Source organism: Nelumbo lutea, chromosome 6 (assembly GCF_056320005.1).
Source record: "Nelumbo lutea isolate HS-2025 chromosome 6, American lotus-T2T, whole genome shotgun sequence".
In the NCBI taxonomy this organism is placed as follows: domain Eukaryota; kingdom Viridiplantae; phylum Streptophyta; class Magnoliopsida; order Proteales; family Nelumbonaceae; genus Nelumbo; species Nelumbo lutea.
Genome location: NC_142689.1, coordinates 67239606 through 67265993, shown reverse-complemented (window position 1 = coordinate 67265993; position 26388 = coordinate 67239606). Strand labels below are relative to the sequence as shown.

General features: G+C 38.9%; 1 protein-coding gene and 1 non-coding gene across 5 annotated transcripts; both read right to left on the bottom strand.

Annotated features, from left to right (window-relative positions):
• Positions 1-4076: 4076 nt before the first annotated feature.
• LTO1 (NAD(P)H dehydrogenase (quinone)s) lies at positions 4077-25865 on the bottom strand. 4 transcript variants are annotated; one of them, XM_088948920.1, is made up of 8 exons: positions 25527-25686; positions 25164-25410; positions 11890-12146; positions 11683-11795; positions 9155-9302; positions 6995-7132; positions 4726-4837; positions 4077-4544 (listed from the first exon to the last, which is right to left on the bottom strand). In XM_088948920.1, exons 1-8 carry the CDS (start codon positions 25674-25676, stop codon positions 4486-4488), a joined length of 1224 nt encoding a protein of 407 aa, XP_088805046.1. In that variant the 5' UTR covers positions 25677-25686; the 3' UTR covers positions 4077-4485. The 4 variants fall into 4 exon arrangements, with proteins under 4 accessions (XP_088805046.1, XP_088805045.1, XP_088805047.1 ...); XM_088948919.1 differs by having other exon boundaries at positions 25164-25425; positions 25527-25684; XM_088948921.1 differs by lacking the exon at positions 4726-4837 and having other exon boundaries at positions 25164-25425; positions 25527-25865.
• On the bottom strand, positions 9678-9785 carry LOC148849386 (U6 spliceosomal RNA). Its single transcript, XR_016101641.1, has one exon. It is a non-coding gene; the product is annotated as a U6 spliceosomal RNA (small nuclear RNA).
• Positions 25866-26388: the final 523 nt, after the last annotated feature.

Below are 26388 nucleotides of genomic sequence, written 5' to 3'. Positions count from 1 at the left end.
ATTGATATTATTTAATATTATTCAGTAAATATCAACACCTAATCTATACTTTTTCGTAATTTTGGTAAATTGGAAAGTTTAATTACTAAAAAATATATGCTGAAAATTACTGATTTTGGTAATTTAATTTCAGATTTTTTTTTGAAATTTTGATAATTAATTAAAATATTAATAAATACAAATTTATTAATTAAAAATTATTGGTAACTTTTCATTGAATTTTTTATTGCAATAAATATAAATTTATTTTTTTAATTTTCAGTAATTATTGACAATTTATTAATATTTAATGATATTGTCAAATAATAATTAAAATTTTCCAGTAATTTATTTTTTAGTGGAAAATTAATTTTAATAAATATAAATCTATTTTTTATATTTTCAGTAATTTTGATATTTACTATCATTTTGGTAATTTAATTACTAAAAATTATTGATTTTGGTAATTTAATTTAGTGAAAGTTAAATAAAAAACTTCCAATTATTCAAATAAATAATTGAAAAATTTTAATAATTTCCATAAGCATTTGATGCTACATTTATAATTACCATAATTATTGAAACTATATTTATGGGTTTGGGGGATTACCCCCCAGATAGGACTGGCAATGGGTGGGTTCAGAGCAAGGATCATACTCCTGTCCCAATCCCGAGTTTTAAATTAATTCATGTTTTTGATCTCGACCCCTGTTGGGAAAAAAATTAGATTGTATCCTCGATCCCTAATGGAGACAAGTTCCTTATCAGAGACCTAAATCCCCACATTTTTAATTAAAAATTTGTTTTCATAAAGGTATTTATTAAATAAAGGAAAATTAATATGCAAATAATATTTTAAATATATTTTGATATATATATATATAATATAAATAATATTATTTATTTAATATAATATTTACACATCAAATATATATATATATATCCAAACCCCTCAAGCTACTCTCTCCCTCCCTTTTCCCATCACTCCCATACTACCAAGTCATCAATCTTTATAATTTCCTTAGTAAAAACATTCCTAAAATCTCTCTCTTTATCCCCTCTCTCCTAAAATCTCTCCACACTCCTTATTTATTGTCCTTAAAACACTCATTTCCCCACCCTTATTCTCTCTCCCTTTCTAACCCAACTTTCCAATCACGTCTCTCTCTCTCTCTCTCTCTCTCTCTCTCTCTCTCTCTCTCTCTCTCTCTCTCTCTTCACTACTTAGATGGGTGGTTTGGTTTTCATTAATCCAACCCAGTTATGACCCATTTACTTTGAATGGTATATTAAAAACTGTTTATAATTAATAATTTCATTTCATTTTATTTTATTAAAACTCATGCCAAAATTAATTAATTACTTTAGGGGTCAATTAAAAATTCCCAAACAATATTACTATTTATAACAATTAATCATTTGTATTTCATTAATTAATATTTTTAGGATTAATTACTAATATTTTCGAAAATTTAATAATAGTTTACCAACATTAATTAATTATTTTCAAGATTAATTACAAAATACCAAAGTTCATTTAAAATATATTATTTATATGCATGTTTTATTAAGAATTACCAAAATATATTAATTTTTAGTAATTAATATTAGTGATATATTACCAAAATTAATTAAAAATCAATAATAATTAATTATTCTATTAATATTAAAAATAAAAAATTAATGATTACTTTCGTGAATAATTAAATTAATTTTTTATTACTATTTTAATATTGGGATTAATTAGAAATTCCCAAGATTCAGTTAAATCTATTATTTATATATTCATCATTAATTCAGAATTACCAACTTTTAATATTAAAATATGTTACTGTTTTTAATAATTAATGTTAGTAACATATTACCAACAAATTAATAACCAATAATAAATAATTATTTTATTAAGATTTAAATTTAAAATTCAATAATTATTTACATGAATAATTATATTAATTATTTTATTAATTTTTAAATTATTCATAATATCAATTTTATTAATTAATAATATTACTGAATATTACTATTAACAACAGTAATATTTTTTATAAAATAAGAATTATAAGATTTATTAATGCATAATTAAGAATTATTGACAATAATTATATATGTACTCATAATTTTTTAAAATATTAATTGTAAAATTTAAGAATCATTATTAACTATTTTCGTGGATAAAAATACCTTAAAATATTATTGTTTTCAGTAATTAATAATATTGTTAATACCTATAAATTAAAATTGGTGCTATTAATTACTAGAGGGGACCCATGAGATGTATGAGTTTTGTTACAAGAATTTGAAGCAAAAGGAGCTAGGGCTGTAGCTTGAGTTGGGTAGGCCTAACCCGAGCCTGACCCAGCTCAACCAAAGTTTTTCCACAAGTCCGGCTTGAGTTTTTGAACTTTAAGCTGGATTTAAGCCAAAAAAAAATCAAGGCTAAGCTAAACTCAGGTTGGGCTTGGGTTGAGCCCTCGAGTAGTTCGAGCTCAATCCAACCCATTTGAGCTCATGCCAGGGCAACATAGCTCAATACACCCAAGCCCAAGTCTAGCTCAAGATGTTAGGTTAAGCTCAGATCGGGCCTAAATTGGTAAACATGGGCTTAACCTTGGGTTGTTAAACTCAGGCTTGGGTTAGTAAATTACCAGTAATTATTGCCACTCTACTTTTGTTATATATTAGTAAATTGTCAATAATTATTGAAAATTACCAATAATTTTTCTCTTACCAACCTAGCATTAACCTAAGCTTTAAACCAACATCTTGGGTTGGCCTTAAGATTGAATGTGTTGAGATTTGTTGCCCAATTTCTAGGTAGAATATATTAATAATAGATAGATATGTATATCACAAAATGTTGCACAGGCTCAAATTGATCGAATTGGACTAAGGCTATCCATGCCCTTAACCTGAATTTAAGTTAGACTTCAGTTTTTTAGCCCAAATCCACCTTGAAGTTTGAAAACTCAAGCTCAACCTTCGCAAAATCTTTGATTGAGTTGGATCAAACCCAAGTTAGGCTTACGCAATCTGCACCTTAACTCTTTTTTACCTCAAGTTATTTTAACAAAGCCCGGGCATTACACAAACCCCCACCAATATATTTTTATTATTTAGCTTTCCCTTAACAAATGCACGGGCCACTGCTAATGTTGCACATACAATCAATTCTAGACAAGAGCCTTTTGCTGCTCCTACCCTGTGAATCGTGCGCTGGATAACCTACAATATAATCAAATTCATACTCTGGCATGTGAGTTCCATTTGTACGAAACACTAACTAGTGTGTTCACTCGTCAATTGGTTAGTTATCCCGCAAATACTGAGTGGCATTTCCGAATAATCTATCCAAGACGTGTGTGGCCTGAGCTCATGGGAATGAAATTGGAGGACACCGAGTCTATGTTTTATTGTTTAGTTTGATAAAAAAGACACCGTTAAGTTCTGACAAATTTTGTAAAATTCCTCAAAAACTTCCACTCAAACTTTCCATCTCACTTATTTCTGACAAACCAAGCACAGCCAATCCTCTGCGTTTCAGACATCACAATCTGATCGTATGTATGTACAGCGCTGTGAGAATGTTCGATGGTTTTATCTTATTATTTGATTATTTTATCCATTTAAGTTCTATTTAGGAAGAGCGCAAATACAAATAGAGCCTGTGCATGAATCATGCATATTTGTAGTTGCACTCTTCCCAAATGGAACCTTAAATAAGTAAGCCATCCAGTTCAGCGCTTCAGCGGTTTTCAAATAGCCCCTTGCATGAGTAGTCTGGATGTGCCATACACAGCTTCCAAGTTCCAACATGATCTATAGCTTCACACGGCACATCCAAAGTAATAACCCCATCAATAACATCATAAAGTGCGAAACATATTTGGCCATAGATCATGTTGGAAGCTGAATGGGTAGCAGATCGGGTCGGCGGTCGCCCCTTGCACTCCTGTTTGTAGCGAATCCAGACTGAATTTAATATGATATTTAAATGCAACCGATATTTAAGCTATACCACTTTGATTATGTTCAAGGAACATGCTTATAACCTTGTTTCCTTGAGAACATATTGAATGAGAAAACATTTGGAAAATGGATTTATAGAAAGGAGCTATTCTTCACTCTACTTCCATTTTTTCTTTTTATTCCGTATAAATTGAGGGAGTGTGCTACAGATTTGAAAAAACGGAACCAAATGAGTTGGAGACCAAATCATGTACAGTGAACATGAGCGTCCAGTACAGATGGGCCCACATGAGACCCACACCTTATGAGTATAGAACACCGGTGTGTTCAGTCGTGATAGGTAGCCCAGCCCAGTGTACATAATTCTCTCTCCAACCAATCTGGTCTCCTAAAAACCATCCCAAATTTTTTGGCCTACTTAAAAACAGAGAACAAATACAACACAATGCCTTAATAAGCTGCACTAGCTGTAGCTGTACGCCTGTACATTCAGTTTAATACAACAGCAATGCGGGATCTTACGTGGCAGGATCAAAATCTTCAGGAATAAATCCAGAGGCTCGTGCAAGCTCTTGAAAATCTTGCTCTCCACTCAAAACCTGCAATAAATACACGGTCAATGCTTGAAACTGAAGCACCATTTAATAATGAACTCAACTACTTTTCTGATTTAGTGCATAAATTTTGTGTATTCTAGGCTCTAAACACCCAAACAAGGTAGATGATTGTAGAGAGTGCTACGTGAAGAGTGAGCAATTAATTATCCCATTTTATACTTACGAGTTAATGCCATTCTTATATGCTTCAACCAACAGGCATATAGAGGACTGAGGACCAATGAAAAAACACTCCGAGACAAGGTCGGGCTTATCTTTCCATGGGTCCATCTTGTCTACAAGTAGAAGAAAATTAAGAGTTGCATATAAAAGTCACAAACTCATTTACTAGATTTACTAAAACAACAGAAATAAGCAATGCCAGGCTGCACAGTGCTCATTTACTAGATTTACTTAAAGCAACAGAAATAAGCAATGTCAGGTTGCACAGTGCCACAAAAGACATGCTGGGGCCTCCGGAAAAACCAAGGGTCTGCTTGTTTGCTCTGATGTCTGACATCTAAAAGTGCAATAATTAAGTAAATTATGAGGTATATTGCATTTGGTATTGGTGAACTTTTATTTCCTCTGAATTTTAAACGCAGAGAATGTTGTTCTGAATTCTGAAAATTGCCAAATATCCATTTTAACCCTTTATATGAGAATTTTTGTTTCTGTTTTGAGGGTATCATTGGAAAACAAAAAGTTGTAAGATTCCCCTCTAAGAGATAAAAGGAAACGAACACCCATTTTCCTCTTAAAGTTGTAAGATTCTTCGTAAGAGATAAAAGTTAAGAGGAAACAAACAGTCCTCAAGTATGACATATTTTATATGTAGGTAATTAGTACACTTATTTTTCGACAATTTTCTAAAAACAAAAATAACATCACAATTTACACTATGATTCATAATTCGATTTGATTCAGCCTTCTCCTTACAATATGGTTACAATTTTCAGAATATTGCTAATGTCCTATCACCTATGATTGTAAATTCCTCTAAAAACAATTGTTTCTCCTCAATCATAAATTCCTGTTCCTTGCCACCTTCTGTGATTTAATTTAGCAGTTTGCACAAGAACCAAAGATGGATATTCTATATTAGAATACTTTTGCTATTAACTAATGAAGTAACTTGATCTACTTGTTGCTAATCATAATTGTCATCATAAAACTTGAATCAAATCTACTAGATATAAAATCAACTGATTCACTTCATCAATTTAGGGAATTCCCTTTCCTCAGGCAATATGTTAGTAATTTTAGAATTTAATGTGCGGTTATAGATCAAAAAGCTTCTGATCATCCAACCTCATTAGGTAAAATTTTCCCACAATTTTATAGTGGGCCAGTCGGCGTTGGATATATGATGCATGTATAGATTTTGCACTTGGAGGTAAAGCAGTATGGAAAACTTAAAACCCAAGGCATCTTTCATCCACACCTAAGTTGTGCTTGCGTTCTCAAGAAATAGGTGGTTCCAAATAGGAGTGTTCACGGGTCAGGTTGGGTCGGTTTCTTGGGATTTTCCCAACCGACCCGACCTGGTCGGGTTAGCTAAGGTGGGAACCGAAACCGACCCACTGACAGGCCAAACCGACCTGGTCAGTTTGAGTCGGGTTGGGTTGGTTTGGGTCGGTTTCGGTTTTGCTCTTGTACAAAGCCAAATAAAATCTGAATTAGTTGATAATTTGATATTCAAGAGTCCAAGATAAATCTAAATTTAATTCAGGTAAAGAATAAAATCAATAAATTCTTCATGTAAAAACAAGTGTCAATAATGGGCCTTCTAGAGTAAAAAACTAGGTAAATCTATGTAGGTAAATCAATAAAATAAAAATTTAGAAACCTTCTAAATTCTAATCTAGGTAAAAAACTAAAAAAGGACACCTAATTGAATTCTAATTGTAATTGCCTAATGGGCCTTCTAGAGTTCTAGTTCTAGTAGAAGTCTATTAGGAATTAGGAAACTACTCAAACTAGGAAGTAGGAACTACCAAACTAGTAGAATACTAGTTCGGTTCGGGTCGGGTTGGTTTCGGTTTTCACGCAAGAAAATCGAAACCGATCCGAGATTTCGGTTTATGTATGTGCCCAACCCGAAACCGACCAGTACGGATGAAAACCCGGCCGACTCGGGTTGGGTCGGTCCGGGTTGGTCGGTTTGGTCGGGTTGGGCATTCTTATGAACAGCCCTAGTTCCAAAACACAATAGCAGTAGATATGCTTTTAATGCTCCCACCTTGATTGGTTTTAAGAGTGCAACCATAACCACCATACATTTATGAAGCAAACCCCAGGGTAAACAAGAAAGGGCCCACTATAACAAAAATCTCTTCTGGGGTTGTATTCAAATCTGTAATTTGGACTGATAACAACAGAACACCAAGTACAAGAATGGTGATATAAATAGATTTCATTATAACCAGTCCAAGAAAAAAGAGCTTTCTTACCTGACCATTTATCACCCAAGTCGGGAAGCCATCAATTCCAGCATCCGAACATGCCTTGGCTATTTTGGTTCCTGTCCTATATCCATCTGGGAAGCATTCGACATAGTCCAAGAGCTTTGCACCTTCACGCCCAAACATCTGTATTGACAGCACAAAGGGTCCAAAGCAGATGAGCCAAAAACTGAATAGAAGAAAATTCCTCTTGGACTGGGTATTGAAAAAGTTAACTTGTGTGGATTTCTTTTACACTTGAAATGAAATTAGCATGTACATCACCTCAACACCCCCCCTGCTTCTGGTCACCTTCTCTGGCAATTCCAAGTGTAAATGATGTACATGTTAATTTCATTTCAACAGCTATTCAAAATCTGTATTGTCAGCCTTTCATTTCCTTTTGATCTCTCAATCTCTGGGTTCTATCTAAATTGTTTTTCATAGTGAAATAAGAAGAGTAAACCTTTTATAGATGTTCTAAAATCTCATTTCATTTAGGGCAACACCATAAAAGAACCTTCAGTCTAGATTTAATGGCTGTCTTGCAAATCTGATGGGTTCTTCTAAGTCTAGTTTGTAAACATGTATCGTCAAGTTGTTTTCTTCTCTTCTTCCACAAAAGCACTCTTTCTGAGTTCAATTAACTGCCCAGCTGCATCAAGCAGAACTAGCATTTGTAAATGAGCAGAATTGCAACATCTGGCCATTGTTCTCACAGGCTAGCATCAACTACCAAAATCCGATAATGGAATGCTGTAATCAAAATCTTAGAAAACAAAGGAAAGAGTAATGAAGAAAGAAATTAATCTCTCTTTGCTATGCTAACTGAGATATCATTTTTTCTCTAGCAAATACTGTTCTGGTTAAAATTGGACTTTATGGTCAGTTTTCTTGTTAGATCAATGTCTCTTTTTTATTTTAATAAATTAGATCAATGTCTCTTATTACAAGCCCTTCCCGACATCTGTAACTTATATGTGATTCAGCATTATACCCCATCCGTTAGTCACTGATTTTGAGAGATAGGAAGAAAGAAATATCATTTCAGTGTGATTTGTCAGTGGCTCAGAGAAAACAGGGAAAAGAATGAAAAAGGAACTAAGATTAAATTACTAAAACCCACCTTCGTTAAGTTTCTATAACGTCTTAAGTAGGGATAGTCTTTTTCCAAGTAATTTTAGGAGTGACGCTAACCCCACTGACATTGTCACAGTGGGGATGTTATTATTCCCAAAACATATAGTGTTATATATTATATATGCTGAACATATTATACCTCCTATTTAATGTTTAAGGATCTTAGTTACTCATATTTGTTTTCCATTTACATTTTCATCCTTAGTTATATATTGTATTTTATATAACATGTGTTTCTTATTTACAGCTTTGAAGACCCAAGAAGGTCCAAACCAGTAAACCCCTTGAACTGCAGGAAAATGCTATAAACCTTCGTGACAAATTTTAAACATAAACAACAAAAGAGATTGAACTCATCATGAAAGGAGGTCCAGTGGCCCACCCCACCAGGAAAAGGCTGGGCTGAGACCAGGTTTCAGGTCCAGGCATGGTTTGGGCCAGTCTCCAACTGAGTTATGGCCCTTGTAGTCCCAATGAAACCTGGCCCAGCCCAGCCTGGCTAATGACAAGGGAAAAAAAGGGCCATTACCAATGTTGGTTCTGGCTATTTAAATAGGCCATTACCAATGTTGGCTCTGGCTATTTGAGGTCCTAAAAGGGGTGCACTGATTATGAACCTAACCTTTTGCATTTTCTTGCACAAAGTGGCCATTCTCAAACTTGAACCCTACATTTCAGCCCAAGTTTTTATCACTGCACCAAATAATGGCCCTTTCCTATCCTGGTTCATGATCAGCCTTGATTTGAAGCAAGTCATGAAAAACACTGAACAACCACATTTATCAATGAAAATGTCTTTGAATGACACTGGGAGACATTTCAAATTATGGTTGATTTGGTGCCTGTATTGCCTCTTTCTGTTAAGGTGTACCCTTTTAGCCTAAGCAAGCCAAGCTTTATATCAGAAAGACTTTGGAATTCTGTGGAACAGTTCAGCTGCATCCAGAAGCTATTCTAAAGCATTAGCATCTATCTACAGCTGTTCAGTATTGGTGTGGGATATTGTGGGATATAAAGAAGAGAATGTACCTGTTTCTGTTCTAGACAATGAGAACACCAGAAAGCTCCATACATTTTAGCTCCTATGGAGTTTAGATGCTTTGCAAGAGCAAGAGCCAGAGGACTTGATTCTGTTGTTATCTCAATTGTAAACGGTTGCAGCTCAATTTCAGCAAATCTGTTAAAAGAGAAATAAGAAATACGATGAGAACAAATAATTCATTCATAACAGAAATAAGTATTGCAACTCTACAATTTCTCACAATGAATATAATGACTTGCTGTGTAATAACCAAAGTGAAGTCTCTCAATTAAAGAATCAACTTCAACTTGGCCGGCAAGCTCATGCCTGGTGTGATTTTATCCCAATATGTAGAATGAAAAAGCCAACATAAAATTGGTCTGACATGAGGTGATCAAGCGGTCAAGCCAAGTATTTTTACAATGCAACTTATTTTAGGCTGAATATATTGGCTTGGATTATAATATCACTTTAGGTAGAAGAAGAAAAAAAGATCACAGAACCAGTAAATCAAAACTTTTTTTGATCAATAAAAACTTAGACCATTTCTCAATTTGTGTGTGTCATCCATTTGCAGGGTGGGGGCCATGCTAATCTTCTCTGTATCGTTCCAATTTTATCGGATGTCTCCGAAGAGACACCAGTAAATCAAAACATTAACTACTTGTATTCTCACATATGAATCTATAATATAGAAATATAACATATATAACAAAGCTACGGTTGCTTCATAATGCTCAAAGCCTCAACCAAGCCTGACCACATCTTTAGCCAATGTTGTATTTTACCAACTCAAAGCAACATAAGGACAGAAAATTTCAACTTCAAGAGCAATTCATGGTCAAGACCTTTGTCCAGTCACAAACTAGCGTGAAACAGGCCATTCTTCAACATACAGTCACAACCTAATCTCAATCTTCTGAATTCTAGAATGCATTAGATAAAGTGACCAGCCTGCATGATACTTGAAGATTTTTTGGAGAAGTAAAGTTCAAGGACCTAGAACTTCCCCTATATTTTATTTTTTGGCAGATTCTTCCCCAAGATATTACCCAATAATCACATAATACTATGTTATCATTCCATCTAAGAAGATCCCGTGCCTTTGTTAGATATGTCTAAAACCCTAAAATGCCCTTTTTTTGTTTATAGGACTATTCTACCTTTTTTAACATTATTAAGAAAGATATTCTAGTCATGATCATAGGAGGCCAGTTTAATGCTCCAGATCTTAGATTTTATTTGATGCATCACTTTATGTGGCCTAGATTTTTGTAGAAATTTTCTTGCATTACTTGAATGGATTAGATTAGATGAAATCTTGGTCTTCATCCACTGATCTTAGAAGACCACTTTGAAGGCCTAGATCATTGGGTTGATTGGTACATTCAGATAAGCTAGATTAGATAAAATCATAGTATGAATGGTTGAGATTAGTTGACCGATCATAAGAGACCATTTTGTCTTTATCTATCAAAAAAAAAGGTCATTTTGATGTCTGGATTTTAAGTGTTATTTGGTACCATACCAAGGTTCAAAGTATTGATACAATATGCCCCATATTGTATCTCAGGGTCACCAGTACGCTATTTTAGGGGAGTTACGAGATTTCAGCATTTTTATATGTTAGAGGGCGATGTGATAAGACCCTGTCAAAAGATAATACAAAAAAAAAAAAAAAGATTATTAGAAAAAGAGTTTTGATCAATACAATCTCTCAATAGGCAAACTTTGCACATTGAGATTATCGAGTACTTAGAACCATGTTTGGTGCATTGCCTTCCATGGCCTAGAAATGTCACTTAACCAAAAAAAAAAAATAACAAGTATGCTTTTTTTTTATTAGCAACAAGTATGCAATTTTTTAATTGTCCACTCACTATTAACGCCATAAGTGATGGTGGGTATGAAATCTTGGGGGGAAATCTGCCATGAAATAAAAAATAGGTTTCTGCATGGAGACATACTTGTACAATTATTCACTGTAACAGTTAACTTTGAAGGAGACAGAAATAGCACAAAAAATAGCCAGAAACTGCCTATACAATCCTAAGGGCTTATTGCAAATATATGTATTGGAAAAGTTCCAGATACGCCATGGTATTCTATAGGAAACAAAAGAATTATATAAAAGTTTCATTCAAGAATTCCATAGTGAAGGGAAGCTGCATTCAATAGTTCCACAGTTTACCGCAAATAATATATTATTTTTTTATAGTGCTTACTACAAATAATATGAATCAAGCAAGGCCAAATATCTTTTACCTATGTATAGAATAAATAGAATATTAACAATGAGACTACTATATAACATTTGCTTTTGCTTTCAAGTAGGAGCACAAGTCATCCTATGTCTTTGTTACAGTTACACAATAGTAGCTCATACAATTAAATGGAATGTGCAAGTACCATTTGCAGAAGCAAGAAAGAAAACCTTTAGTTTTGTCATGAAATAATGACATCATTCAAAGCATAACACTAAAAGAATTAAAAGAATGTCAGAAATTCTAATCTGCATCACAATCAAGTAACTCACCTCGTAGAAACAGGTTTAGAAGTGTTATATGAAACATTTAAAGAAGCAACCACTATGCTAACTATTAATAACTGCAGACCCGCCGTTTTTTGTATCTCTTGCAACCCAAATTCCTATGCCATACACAAAACCAGCAATTGATTACTTATTGAAAACTAAATCAAAGAAATGAGTAGTTACTACAAAAACAAATTACCCAAACCACACCTTTAAAACAATAAAAAATAAGCTAAAAGACAGCAAAGCTGATACTAAACAGTATAAGCATGATGCTCCTGCAAACTTTGTGCTTAAAAGATACAAAAAATAAGAACTAGCTGCTGCCATTGAGGTGGTGGTCCCAAGTAAAATCAAGCGGCCATTAGTTTCACTGAGTCCAAAAAGAAATTTCTTTCCAGCCAAATGTAGACCAAGTGCTGCAACCAAACCATATGCAACCATACCAAATAATGGAAGAGGAACACCTGGCAAATGCAAAATAAATATCAGTGAGATCCTCTTTCAAACAATTCACCCTCAATACAGTTCATATATGATTCTCTTGTTAGCAAAGGTGACCCTGTGACATAAATGGCTAAGAACTCCAGCAATAAAGTTTATAGCTAGTGAAAATATCCACAATAGAGAGAGAGGAGGAAATAGATATACTAGAAAAGATCCAGAGGTCATGTAAAATGATGACCTAGTTACAAATGTTGTGCAAGAATATTTTCTTTTTCCTTCTTTAATGAAATTCTCACCATTTATCGAAAAAGAATATTCCCTAAAGGTGTGGCTCTCTTGCTTCACTCAGGATCTGCTACTCACCACATTGTGTGTAAAAACTATGTAACCAATCATGACTTCATGAGTGAAGACGCCAGTGTTCCATACACATGGGACCCACACTCATGTGTATGGAACACTGTGTGTTCACTCGTGATAGGTTATGTAGCCTTTTACGCACAGTGTGGCGAGCAGCAGGCTCTTGACTCAGCTACACAAAGCCAGTGATAGAGCCAACTCAGGAATCTTGGAGTCAACTTGGGGAGTCATGTTACAACAGCAATTTCTTTTAAATTATAAGAATGTAATTATATTTTGTATTGGCAACAAATTTTTATCCAAGCACATATAATTATAATCCAATAATACTAACATAAAATAGGTCTGCATAATATATGAATGATTATTAATTCATCTGAAGTTTGTATAGAAAAGCGTGCATCTTAAAAGTAATGACATGGAAATCTTGATATAATCATGAAACTCGGCCTGGAGTTGGAAAAGTCAAGTAACTGAGACTGGAGTCAAAAGTCATTGCAATCAATCACTTGGAGGAGTCATGTTCATTTGGAGTCACTACCGTGACTTGGCTGCCTGTGTCTTGTGATGAAATCAACTCGATTAAGTCATGGAGTCAATTTGGGAGTCAAAAACTTGTGCCAAAACCAGCCTACCTGGTACAGGCAAAATGAATGCGGTTTACCCTTTAGTTGATAAGTAATCATCCATTCAGATGCTTCCAAGAAATGGGCTAACTCTATACTATTTTATCCTTGAGAAGTGAGTTGCACGTCACAAACCTCATAAATATAGCCCGAAGGACAGTAACTTCCTTCATATGGTTTGGCTAAAGATTTTTATACTAACTGCCAACCTGAAATAACCTTCATCCAAACTTGGGACCATAGCATATAAACTTATAATTAACAACTGCACAAGTGATAAAGAGATACTTGGTGCAAGTAGAAGTCTCTAAAAGAGCCAAGGGAAGGCCAAAACTAAAAGAAATATTGACTGAAGTAATAAGAAACAATCTAAGGAGTTAAAATTTGACAAAAGTTATGATCCTTGTTAGAGTGCAATGGAGAGGCTAGAGCTAGATTCATATAGCTGACACTAAATCATCAAGTTTAACACTTCCCCGAGTTTATTTGATACCTAGACTCCTCAAATAACAACAAACACAGATCAAGAGAGAGAAGTACAAACAGCCGAAAACTGACTAGTAACATAAAATATAGAACTGCAAGGAGTGTAATGGAGAGGCAAGAACCATATGTAGATACAGGGACAGTGAGGGTTAATTTTGTAAATTTACTCCTTGCTGTACATATTTATCTATTTTATCACTGTGTATTATACATCTTGTATACTAGGGACAGATTTGTCTTTTTACTCTTCATTAATATAAATATCTTTCTCTTGGTGTGGTCACTTCACATAGACACACCACAAAACTGTTCAGTTTCTCTATTTTGAACTGCATTGACACCATAAAGCCAATTCCAAATAATAAAGTTAATGCTTTGCTGAGTTTAGTTGATACCAACTCTCCTCAAAGAACAAGAAGCACAGAAATCTGACTAGTAACATGAAAACCAGAACCGCAAGGAGTAATTTATAACCCACATCTGGGTCCTGGTGCAACAAACATTAAAGACTTTGGACCTATTAGTCTGCTGAACAGCTTCTACAAAATATTGGCAAAGGTTCTTGCAGAAAGATTTAAAAAAGTCCTTAATGTAGTGACTGCTAAGAATCAATTTGCATTTGTTCCGGACAGACAAATGCTAGATAGCATCTTGGTGGCAAATGAGCTAATAGACTTGATGAGGGCGGATTTGGCCCTCCAACGACATTGTGACACCTGGCACCTTATTCCAACTAAGTGCAGCCTCTTGACAACTAGGCAGCTCGCTACAGGCAGCTCGCCACAGGCAGCTCACCCTCATGTAGCCTGGCACCTTAGATCAACTAGGTGACACCCGGGACCACTTTGGCAACAACTTGCCTTTGCTAAGTTGATGGTGTCCCACTAGGCGTAGCCTGGCACAGGCACGGCCTAGCACAGGCATGGCCCTGGCACGAGTTGGCAGCCTGGCCCTGGCGTGATCCGGCCCTGGCACGAGCTGGCAACCTGGCCCTGGCGCGACCTAGCCCTGGCACGACCTGGCAGCCTGGCCCTAGCGCGACCTAGCCCAGGCACGAGCTGGCAGCCTGGCCCTGGCACGAGCTAGCAGCTTGGCCCTGGTGCAACCTGGCCCTGGCACGAGCCGGCGGCCTGGCCCAAACGCGACCTGGCAACCTGGCCCAGGCACCGACCTGGCGGCCTGACACAGGCGCCAACCTGACAACCCCGAGCAGCTCACAACCGTACCCCGTATTTTACGGGATTGTGACTTGTAACGGCTATATTAGTTCACTCACTCCCTGAGTCAGGCGGAAATGGGCAACCTTACCAGCTGGTGGCTTTATCCCCACCTAACACGAAAGCAGGTCCCATCACAGTGGGAATTCAGGAACTGGTCCACCTAACCCACGAAGACTCCAATATATAAAAACCTCACCCCCCAGGGGCAAAGGTATGCAAGAAAGGAGGGGTAACCTCTGCTCTCTAGCTCTCTCATTCTCTAATATCATTCTCAACTCTCCACTACGTGCTAACTTAGGCATCGGAGTGACCTCGTCGGGTTAGCCACCCCGGGTCCTCTGACATTTGGTTCCTTGCAGGCCTCTAAAAGAGCAACGAAGCTCATCAAGGCAGTTCGCCACCAGGCAGTTCGCCACCAGGCAATTCGCCACCAGGGAGCTCCAATGACATTGTGACACCTAGCACCTTATGCCAACTAAGTGCAGCCTCTTGACAACTAGGCAGTTCGCCACCAGGTAGCTCGCCACCAGGGAGATCCACTTCAGCCTCTGAGTCACAAGCCACTTGGGAGCAGACAAGATAACGAGGTACTCAGCCAAAAAATTGACACATCACGAAAAAATGATACGTGACCAGAAACGTCACATCAATTGGCGTCGTCTGTGGGAACATGCTACAAAAAGCCAAGTTCTCATCCCACAAAAACTAAATTCTTATCTTACAAAAAGCTAAGTCCTCTTCTCCCAGAAAGCCAAGTCCTCACCTTTTTAGAAACTGAAGCTATCACTTTATAGTTTCCATTTTTATGAACTCAAAGACTATGCAGGGAGCTAACAAACTAAGCAGCTCTACCAACTTTGCTTTCAATTGGTCTGTGCTAGGCCTAGGGCCCGACGGCCTGGCGCAACCTGGCAACCTGCGCGCGGCCTAGCGCGACCTGGCGCGGCTTAAGCGCGGCCTAGCGACCTAGCAGCCTGGCACATGCGCCGACCTGGCGCGGCCTAGCGCAGGCGCCGACCTGGCAGCCTGGCCCAGGCACGAACTAATGAACTGATAAAGACTTTCTCACCCCCAGAAGACCAAAGGCAAAGCTAACAATTGACCTCGGAACCTGCATAAGACCCATTTGCCTCTACGGCATGGGCAAAGTTTCGAAGTGGACTATGAGTCGCTCCCAAAGCCTAAGAGTTGTACTACTGCTTAAGACCCATTCACCTCTTCGACATGGACAAAGTTCATAAGTGGACTACGAGTCGCTCCTCGAAGCCTTAGGGCCACACTGCTGCTTAAGACCCAGATGCCACTATGGCATGGGCAACACTGCTGCTTAAGACTAGTCGCCTCTATGGCATGGGGCAAAGTTTCGGAGTGGACTATGAGCCGCTCCCAAAGCCTAAGGGTTGTACTACTGCTTAAGACCCATTCACCTCTTCAGCATGGGCAAAGTTCCGGAGTGGACTATGAGTCGCTCCCAAAGCCTAAGGGTTGTACTACTGCTTAAGACCCATTCGCCTCTTCGGCATGGGCAAAGTTCAGGAGTGGACTATGAGTTGCTCCCCGAAGCCTAAGGGCCACACTGCTGCTTAAGACCCAGTCGCCTCTACGGCATGGGCAAAGTCCAAGAGTGGACTACGAGTCGCTCCCCGAAGCCTAAGGGCCACACTGCTGCTTAAGACCCAATCGCCTCTACGGCATGGGCAAAGTCCAGGAGTGGGCTACGAGTCGCTCCCCGAAGCCTAAGGGCCACACTGCTACTTAAGACCCAATCGCCTCTACGGCATGGGCAACACTACTACTTAAGACCCAATCGCCTCTACGGCATGGCCAACATTGCTACTTAAGACCCAGTCGCCTCTACGGCATGGGCAACACTACTGCTTAAGACCCATTCGCCTCTTCGGCATGGGTGAAGTCCAGGAGTTGACCATAAGTCGCTCCCAAAGCCTAAGGGCCAATACTGCACAAGACCCAGCTGCCTCGTCGGCATGGGCAAAATCAACAAAAGTGGACTATAAGTTGCCCCTAGAGCCTAAGTGCTACAGTACTGAACTGGCAGAGACCCTGACCCCTCACAGGCATCTTGGCACCTAGGCAACTCGTCAGCACCTCACAAGCAGCTCGACACCTCACAGGCAGTTCGGCACCAGGTCAGCCCAGCACCTCACAGGCAGCTCATCAACACCTCACGAGCAGCCCGACACCTCACAGACAGCTCGGCACCTGGTCAGCCTGGCACCTCACAGGCAACCCAGCACCTCACAGGCAATTCGGCAACTGGTCAATACTGCTCAAGACCCAGTTGCCTCTTCGGCATGGGCAAAGTTCAGGAGTGGACTATAAGTCGCTCCCAAAGCCTAAGGGCCACAATACTACATAAGACCCAATCGCCTCTTCGGCATGGGCAAAGTCCAGGAATGGACCACAAGTCGCTCCCAGAGCCTAAGGGCTACAGTACCGAACTGGAAGAGACCTCAACACCTTACAGGTAGCTAGCTTCCAAGCAGCTCCCAGAGCCTAAGAAACTGAATCAGTGCTTACGAGCTCGTCGAATTACGGGCCAAAAGGAGAAATCTATTCCCTTCACCGAGTTACTTTCAGCTCGGGAGTGGAGGGCAAATGATGAGGGCGGATTTGGCCCTCCAATGACATTGTGACACCTGGCATCTTATGCCAACTAAGTGTAGCCTCTTGACAATTAGGTAGCTTGCCACCAGGGAGCTCCACTTCAGCCTCTGAGTCACAGGCCACTTGGGAGTAGACGAGATAATGAGGTACTCAACCAAAAAATTGACACATCACGATAAAATGATACGTGACCAGAAACGGTTACGTCAACACTCAAGGAAAAGGGAAGGTAATACGGGGCTGATTTGTAAGTTGGACCTTGAGAAGGCTTATGATAATGTCAACTAGAAATGTTTGGATTTTGTCTTGGAAATGATGAACTTTGGCCAAAAATGGAGGAATTAGATTAAAGTGTGTGTTCCTTCCCCTAAATTTGCAATTCTTGTGAATGGAGAGCCAACTGATTTCTTCAAAAGTTCCAAAGGCCTAAGACAAGGAGACCCCCTGTCCCCACTACTCTTCATTTATGTTATGGAGATTTTATCTTTGTTAGTGAACTGAGTTGGGGAAGAGGGGTTGTGGAAAGGTATTGAGGCAAATCCGGGAGGAGAAAAGGTGCAAATGCTTCAATTTGTGGATGACACTCTTTATTTTATTGATGTTGATGTAGAACAATTGCGGATCTTACAAGGGGTGCTGAGCTGGTTTGAAATTGTGTCAAGATTGAGAGTAAATTGGTCAAAGAGTAAAATAATACCAGTTGAAAGGGAGGCTCTAGCAGAAGTTCTTGTCTGTCAGACTGGATTTTTGCCCACTATGTATCTTGGCCTCCCGTTGGGGGCTAAGTGCACTTCCTCCATAGTTTGGGACCTGGTGGTGGAGAGGTTGGAAAGAAAATTAGCCTCTTGGAAAGCTAAATACCTGTCTTTGGGGGGCAGAATTACTCTTCTCAAGAGCTCCCTATCCAACTTACCTTCCTATTTTCTTTCTTTATTTCCAATCCCAACAAAAGTGGCTCAAAGGTTAGAAAAACTCCAAAGGGATTTTCTGTGGAAATGCTGAGAGGAGAAGAAGAAAATCACTTAGTATTGGGATCAGGTGTGCACTCCAAAAGAAAAAGGAGGATTGGGGGTGAAGAAGTTGAAAACTTTTAACATGGCCCTGTTGGGGAAATGAATATGGAGATTCGGTATGGAAAGAGACAGCTGGTGGAGGAAAATTTTAGCAACTAAATATGAAACCAACAGTGGGGACTAGCTAACCATTTCTAACCTCCCATCTCTAGGATGTTCTCTGTAGAAGAAAATTATGGAATCCTTTCCTATGCTAAATAGTGGACTTTCCTTTAAACTGGGGTCTGGTCATCACCTGAAATTTTACAAAGATAATTGGTGTAATACCAGATCTTTAGAGGAACTATTCCCACAGTTGTTCCAGATTGCAGAGAATCAAGAGGCATTAATTGTTGACTACTATGAGCTGAGAAAAAATATGGTTTCCTGGAATCCTGTTTTCAAAAGGGCTTTTCAAGATTGGGAAGTGGATCAAGTGATGGATCTGTTTGCTCTGCTCTCAAATCAGATGTTAAAAGTGAAGGAAGAAGACTCCTGGGTGTGTGGTTGGCTGATGGTTTATTCTCAGTGAAGTCCTTTGCCAAAAAATTGTCAGAGGGGAATAATGAGAATTTCCCGACTGAAAAAGTTCGGAGCCAGATTCCCCCTCATAAAATAAATGCACTACTTTGGGCTGTGGCCTTGGACGGAAACCTCACAGTAGACGATCAAGACTACAATCAGCCTTGAACCCTAATAGATTTCAGATTAGGAAAAGTAAAAGAAAAGAAGAGAAAGGAAGAAAAGAGAGAAGAAAAACTGAAGGAAACAAAAGTTGAAAGAAGGGACAGATTTAGAATTATCTACCGCCGCCATTCTCTTAGTATTTATAGGTTATGTTCAGTACATAGGGAAAAGGACATATCTGCCCTTAGTACTTACATGACAAATAAAGCAAATAAATAATTGAAATAACAAACTAACCACCAACTGACACTACCATAACTAAAACAAATAATTACACATATTGTCCTACGAGCACAGTGGGGACCACAACTGTGGGGCCCACATCAGTGTTCTCTACACTCCCCCCTCAAGTTGGATAGATCTGCGTCTAACTTCTTCCTTGGTACTGCCTTGGTGAGGATATCTGCAAGCTGTATGTTGGATGTGATATACGGGAGACACACTTCTTGTGATGAGACCCTCTCTCGCACAAAATGTCGATCAACTTCAATGTATTTAGTTATGTCATGCTGCACCGGATTGTGGGCTACATTAATAGCCGCCTGATTATCACAATACAACATCAAGAGCTTCTCTTAATCAACACCCAACTCTTCAAGTAGTGATCTCAGCCATAGGATTTCAGCCACTCTGTTAGCCATTGACTTGTACTCAGCTTCAACACTAGAGCGGGAAACAACACTCTGCTTCTTACTCCTCCAAGAGACAAGGTTACCTCCCACAAGGGCACAATATCCAGAGGTAGACCTCCTGTCATCAGCACTCCTAGCCCAATCGACATCTGTATAGACCTCCACCTTCATGTGATTATTGTTCTTGAACAGTATACCTCTACCTGGGCATCTCTTCAGGTATGCTAATATTCTCTCTGCCGCAAGAAGATGAGTAGTTCTAGGGGAATGCATGCACTGGCTGACAACACTAACTGCATAACTGATATCTGGGCGAGTGAGGCAAAGATATAGGAGCTTTCCAACCAACCGTTGGAACATAACTTTGTCTTCAAGAGACTCCCCGCACTCTGCACTAATCTTGTGATTCTAATGGGTGTATCAGCAAACTTAACACCTAACTTTTCAGTTTCCACCAACAGATCTAGAACATATTTTCTCTGAGAGATAAAGATCCATTGTTTAAATCTAACAACCTCAATACCCAAAAAGTACCGTAGTGTACCAAGATCTTTCACCTCAAACTCTTGATGGAGTTGTTTGAGGGACTAAATCTCACTACTATTATTTCCTGTCACTACAATATCATCCACATACACAGCAAGCAGGGTCAGAGAGGAGTCCACCTCTCAATGAACAGTGTATGATCTGACTGGGCCTATACATAACCGAATTTTCCAATGGCTAGTCTGAATCTATCAAACCAGGCTCTAGGTGACTACTTCAAACCATACAATGCCTTGTTCAGTTGGCAAACATTCTTACCTGTCTCTGTATCATAGAATCCAGGAGGCAACTGCATGTAGACCTCTTCCTGTAAGTCTCCATTCAGAAAAGAATTTTTAACATCCATCTGAAACAGGGGCCAAGAATGACTTGCTGCAAGGGATAACAGAACTCGGATAGTGGTCATCTTGGCTATTGGGGCAAAGGTCTCCAAGAAGTCTATACCATAAGTCTGGGTGAACCCCTTTGCAACCAACCGGGCTTTGAACATTTCAATGGAGCCATCAGCATTATGCTTCACAGTAAATACCCATCTACATCCAACCGGTTTCTTTCCTTTGGGTAGGTCCACTAGCGCCCAAGTATTATTTTTCAACAGGGCATCCATTTCAACTTGCATTGCATCTTTCCACTCTGGAACTGATAAGGCTTCTTGCACTGTTCTTGAAATAAGGACATTGGCAAAGGAAGTGAGATAGGACCAGTAAGATAAATGACCTAATCGGTTATGCTTTGGCATAACCGGACTCACAAACTGAGAAACAAAGAACTTCTTATCCACTGGCTCTTCCCAACGAGAACTCTCTCCGAGCAGATAGATCTCATTCGTCTCACAGCCAGTCTCAATCACCTTCCTCGTCTCCAAGTCCTGAAAAACGCATCGGTCAGGGAAAAATGTTACTAAACAGTTCATATGTTTGGTAATACTATTGATTGAAAGCAGGTTATATCAAGCTTAGGAACATGTAAGACCGAAGATAAAGAAATAGTATCCGATAACTTGATGTCACCCTTGCCAGAAATGGGAACAAGAGAGCCATCAACAATGGATACTCTATCTCTACCGAAAGACAAGTAATAAGTAGTAAACAATGATGGCAAACTAGTCATATCGTCGGATGCACCTGAATCCATTACCCAACAGTGTTCAGTGTTACCTAGAGCTGAAGCATGGTAAGCTGAGGCTCGAGTACCTGAATGTGCAAAGGCAGATGTGGCAGGGGCCGTTGGTGACTGAGATGGCTGAGTTGAACTCCCAACTTCCTTTTCCAAGTGTATTAGGGCAGCCCGAACTGCAACTAAGGTCTCTAGGGGCGTGCCTTTTGTGCCTGACGAGGATGCTGAATCAATATTCACAGCCACATGAGCATTACCCTTCTTATTTCCCAGTTTTGCTGGGATCAAATGAGGATGCAGCTTCCAACAAGTATCTTTTGTGTGCATGGGTTTCTTGCAATGTTCACATACCAGGTCCCGTTTATCTTCCTTCTTCCTGTCCCTTTCTAAATCACCCCTGACTTAGGTTTAACAGCTGTCAGGGCTGGGGAAAGAGGCTGAGGTTGCATCATGACTTTCCGCTCGGTCTCTTCACTATGCACCAGGGAGTATGCTTGAGAGAGGGTCACACTATCTCTGGTCAGTATCTGTTGCCGCACAATGTCATATTTTGAAGTCACACTATCTCTGGTCAGTATCTGTTGCCGCAAAATGTCATATTCTGAATTCAGGCCAGCCAGAAATTCAAACACCCTATTTGTCTCGACTTACTTTCTGTGAGTCTGTGCATCTCTGGGACTCTCCCACTCAAGAGTCTTTAAGTGATCAATCTCATGCCACAGGGATTTCAAGGTAGAAAAATAGACTGAAACTAGTTTCTCTCCTTGTTTAAGACTATTCACTTCACACTTTAGTTCATAGGCTCTGGCAACAATTAAGGGGTTGGGAATAGGTTTCTTTCGTAACATCCCATATCTCATTGGCTGTCTTGGCCCACAAGTAATTTCGGCTGATATGTGGCTGCATAGAATTACACAGCCATGCCATAACCAAGTAGTTCTCTTGAACCCACTTGGTGTACATCGTGTCTTCCTTGGAAGGTTCTTTCACATCTCTCAAGAGGTAGCCCAGTTTTCCCCTTCCCCCAATAGCCATCATGGCTGATTGGGCCCATTCCAAGTAGTTTGACCTATCAAATCTCACAGTTGTAATCTGAAACCCAGTTTCAGATATACTACCATAATTGTTGTTCCCAAAACTACCTTCTCCCTGATTTTTAAACTCCATTTTTGGTCAAGAATCAGTAGGTACGAACTGTTAGGGTCACTACAATAGAAAACAGCACTTGGACAGTCGATCACAATTAGAAATCAGTATGGAATCAATGCAAAGCTGATCTAAAACCAATATGTAATCACAGTATAAGCATGAAACTAGTGCAGGTCTGATCTGAAACCAATTGGCAACCACAATATATGCATGAAACCAGTATAAATCTGATCTGAAACCAATCGACAATCACAATACCAAGCAATTTGTACAAGTTTTCACCCCCTAAAGGAGCTCGAAACTAAAAAATAGGTCTAAAACCAGCTTAGAGAGCAATCTGAGATGCTGGAACAGAATTAGGGTTTCAATCGTAGGTCTGAAATAAGTGCTCAGCTGCACTTTCCAAGCAGTCCATACAGTTAGGTTTTGTCGTAGGGTCAATGTGAAACCCTAAAACTGGTCACCTCTGAGAGAAAACCCTAAAACAAGCACTTTCCAAGAGGATAACAAGAGTTCGACCCAACAGAAAGGTTTGCCGCAAGGTTAATGTCAAACCCTAGAGTAGTGAGAAAACCCTAAAACAGTTTGGCCGCTCCTTCTGGATAGGTCCAACCTATCTTGACTGATAGCAGTCTCTAGAAAATAAATAAGATTTACCCAGAGAATGTTGTTCGCTGCCTTCAAAGGTTGTCGTTCCTTCTCTGATTCTTCCTGATTACCAACACTCTGCAAGCCGTGGCAAGTTTTCAACAGCTGCGAACCTCTTCTGGTAACCTCCAAGAATCAGCCAACGTATACTTCTTCATAAACTTTCAGCCCTAGATAGTTCTCATGGGGTCGGCTGGACTAGACTCACATGAGAAACCCTAGATAGATAGGCTTTAATACCAAGTAGACGATCAAGACTACAATCAGCCTTGAACCCTAATAGATTTCAGATTAGGAAAAAAGAAGAAAATAAGATAAATGAAGAAAAGAGAGGAGAAGAACTGAAGATAACAAAGGTTGAAAGAAGGGACAGATTCAGAATTATCTAGCCACCATTCTCTTAGTATTTATAAGTTATGTTCAGTACATAGGGAAAATGACAGATCTGCCCTTAGTACTTACATGACAAATAAAGCAAATAAAAAACTGAAATAACAAACTGACCACCAACTGACACTACCATAACTGAAACAAATAATTACACATACTGTCCTACGAGCACAGTGGGGACCACAGCTGTGGGGCCCACATCAGTGTTCTCTACACTCACTAAGTTGAATCTGGTTAGAAGGGGAATGCAAATTCAAAATTTGGGTTGTGTGCTTTGTGGCCAAAATGAAGAAGACAACAGCTTATACATTGTCCCGTCTCAACAGCCTTGTGGGATCATTTTCTTTCTTCTGTGGGACTTTCCTGGGTCATGCCAAGTAAAGTGATGGATCTCTTAAGAAACTGGGAACTTCAAGGCCTCTCCAAGTTGGCAAAAAGTGTGTAGTTGGCTATTCCTGCAGCAGTGATCAGCACCATCTAGGCAAAAAGAAACAGAAGAGTTTTCAAAACAAATCTAAAGATGTAGACAGTCTTGTATCTTGTAGTGTGGGGAAATTAGTGTATTGGACTTCAGCTGTGAAAGGGTTCCAATCCAGGGCTCTTAGTGCGCAGCTGAGGTCTAGAAGTTTGTTTGAGCTGTAATCTATTTGGGCTTGGTTCTCTGTATTCTAGCTCCGGTTTTGGAGCTCCTCTGTAATTTCTGTTTGTCTTAATAAATTACCTTACCTTTTTTCAAAAAAAAAAAAAAAATACAACTCCATCCCCAGCTGGAGAATCTTTAGCTTATTGGCAAATATAGGCACCTATCTGAACTAACTGTTCAACCTAGATACTAGAGCCTTTGATTCTCTAATTAAGTGTCAAAGGAACCAATTGCCATTTGAAGATTCTTACAGTTATGCGGCCACCATTTGACAATCAAACACCTCATAAATATCACACCAACCAAATGACTAGGCCAATTTCAGACCCGTAGAAGTAATAACAGCCACCCGACTATGCAGGAAAAAAATGTGAATTCCCACCATGCATGACCAAAATGCCTTTGCTATAGTGTCTACTGAGACTGGTCAAATGAAACCATCTAATCAAAGAACAAATTTGTTAAACTCAAGAGATTACAAGCTGACATTAAGCAATTGTAGTATCATATACCTCTGGAAGAAATAGACAATGTGAAGACCAGATATTGCTAAATACTCAGCTCGTTCATATCAAATTTGTAAAAAAATAAAACCCATAGTCTAATGATTCGCCAACAATCTAAAAAACAAAGTAATAGTCCAAGTGTTCCGAAAAGTAATTTGGCACATGTTTTATGGTCTTGGTCTGCATCTGGTTTCTTTGTAATTGGGATAATACGGGGAAAAAAAGATCAAGGCATGGAAAAATCATGATTCGTGCTTCTTGATGTTAATTTACTTCCTGGCTATAGTTATCAGACATCCAAATCAACAGAAAAGCAAAATATATAATTAAAAGAAAAGGATTAGAGCAAACCAGAAACAACGGCGTAATCACTGTTAAGAACGTCAGTGCAAGTGCCTCCACTAAGAGGACAGGAGATATCAGAATTGGTGAGCTTCATATAAGTCAAGTATCCAGTTTCCAGAAAACCTAAGGCTCCCAGCCCTGCACACCAATTGTATGTAGAAATATTCCGAGGTGGAGGCTTGGATGTCTCTGCTTCCGTTTCTGTATTTTCTCTCAACCCGGAGCAGCATTTCACGGGCAGCATCGTCGCCCTCTGCACCCAACCAATCTTCAAGGGTTCAATTAAACAAAGGAAATCAAAACGAGAGAGGCAGATAGGTAAATAAATGAACAGGGAAGAGAGAGCGGGGAGAAAGATGTATTGGATACCTTGAACGGGTATGCCCAAGTGGAGCTGCGAGGAAGATATAGACAACGAGAACGATGGAGTAATGTAGGAGCAGAGGTGCTGACGAAGCTCACCATTACCACCGTCATTTTCTTCCACTTCCGTCTCCAAGGAACTTCGGGTTTTTTCATTGAATATCAACGTGGAAGGAAATTTATACTTCAGGGTAAATTATAGTCTACCACCATGTTGTTTTGGATGGTAACACTAAACCCCCCAAATTTTCAATTTGCAACACGATTACCCACCGCCACCATGAACGTTCACATTCAACTACTTTGCCCTTGCTATTAGTATTCCGTTATACTTGTGTTATCATTGTATATTCGTTTGCATGTTTAAACATTTATAATCCCTCAAACGCTCACACCACTATGTGATTTAAAAAAATAAAAATAACACAATGTAGCAAAATAAAATAAAATACAACAAAAAAACTAAAATGTATAAAATATATATAAGTATGAATGTAGTGTGAAATTTTTTTAAAATAAAAGTATCTGCTATTTTTTTGTTTGAGAAAGGGTATAATAGTCATTTTATTATATTTTTAATGTCAGCTTTAATGGTAACTATAATGGCTATATTTGTGTACTTAATCCATCTCTAATTTGGGCTTTATATGAAGGTCGGGCTTGGGCTCAAAACTTGGGCCCGATGGTTGAGGGCTCGGGCTGGGCTCGGGCATGTGCATATTTTGTTAATGTAGAGGCAAAGTCTAGCCCAGCTTAACCTGTGAACAAGTCTAACGGGGAACAAGAAAGGGCACCAATTTCCAATTTTCATGGTCTAATCGTCTAGTTCGGACCGAATCTTAAAAAAATGATTTGAAATATAAACTCA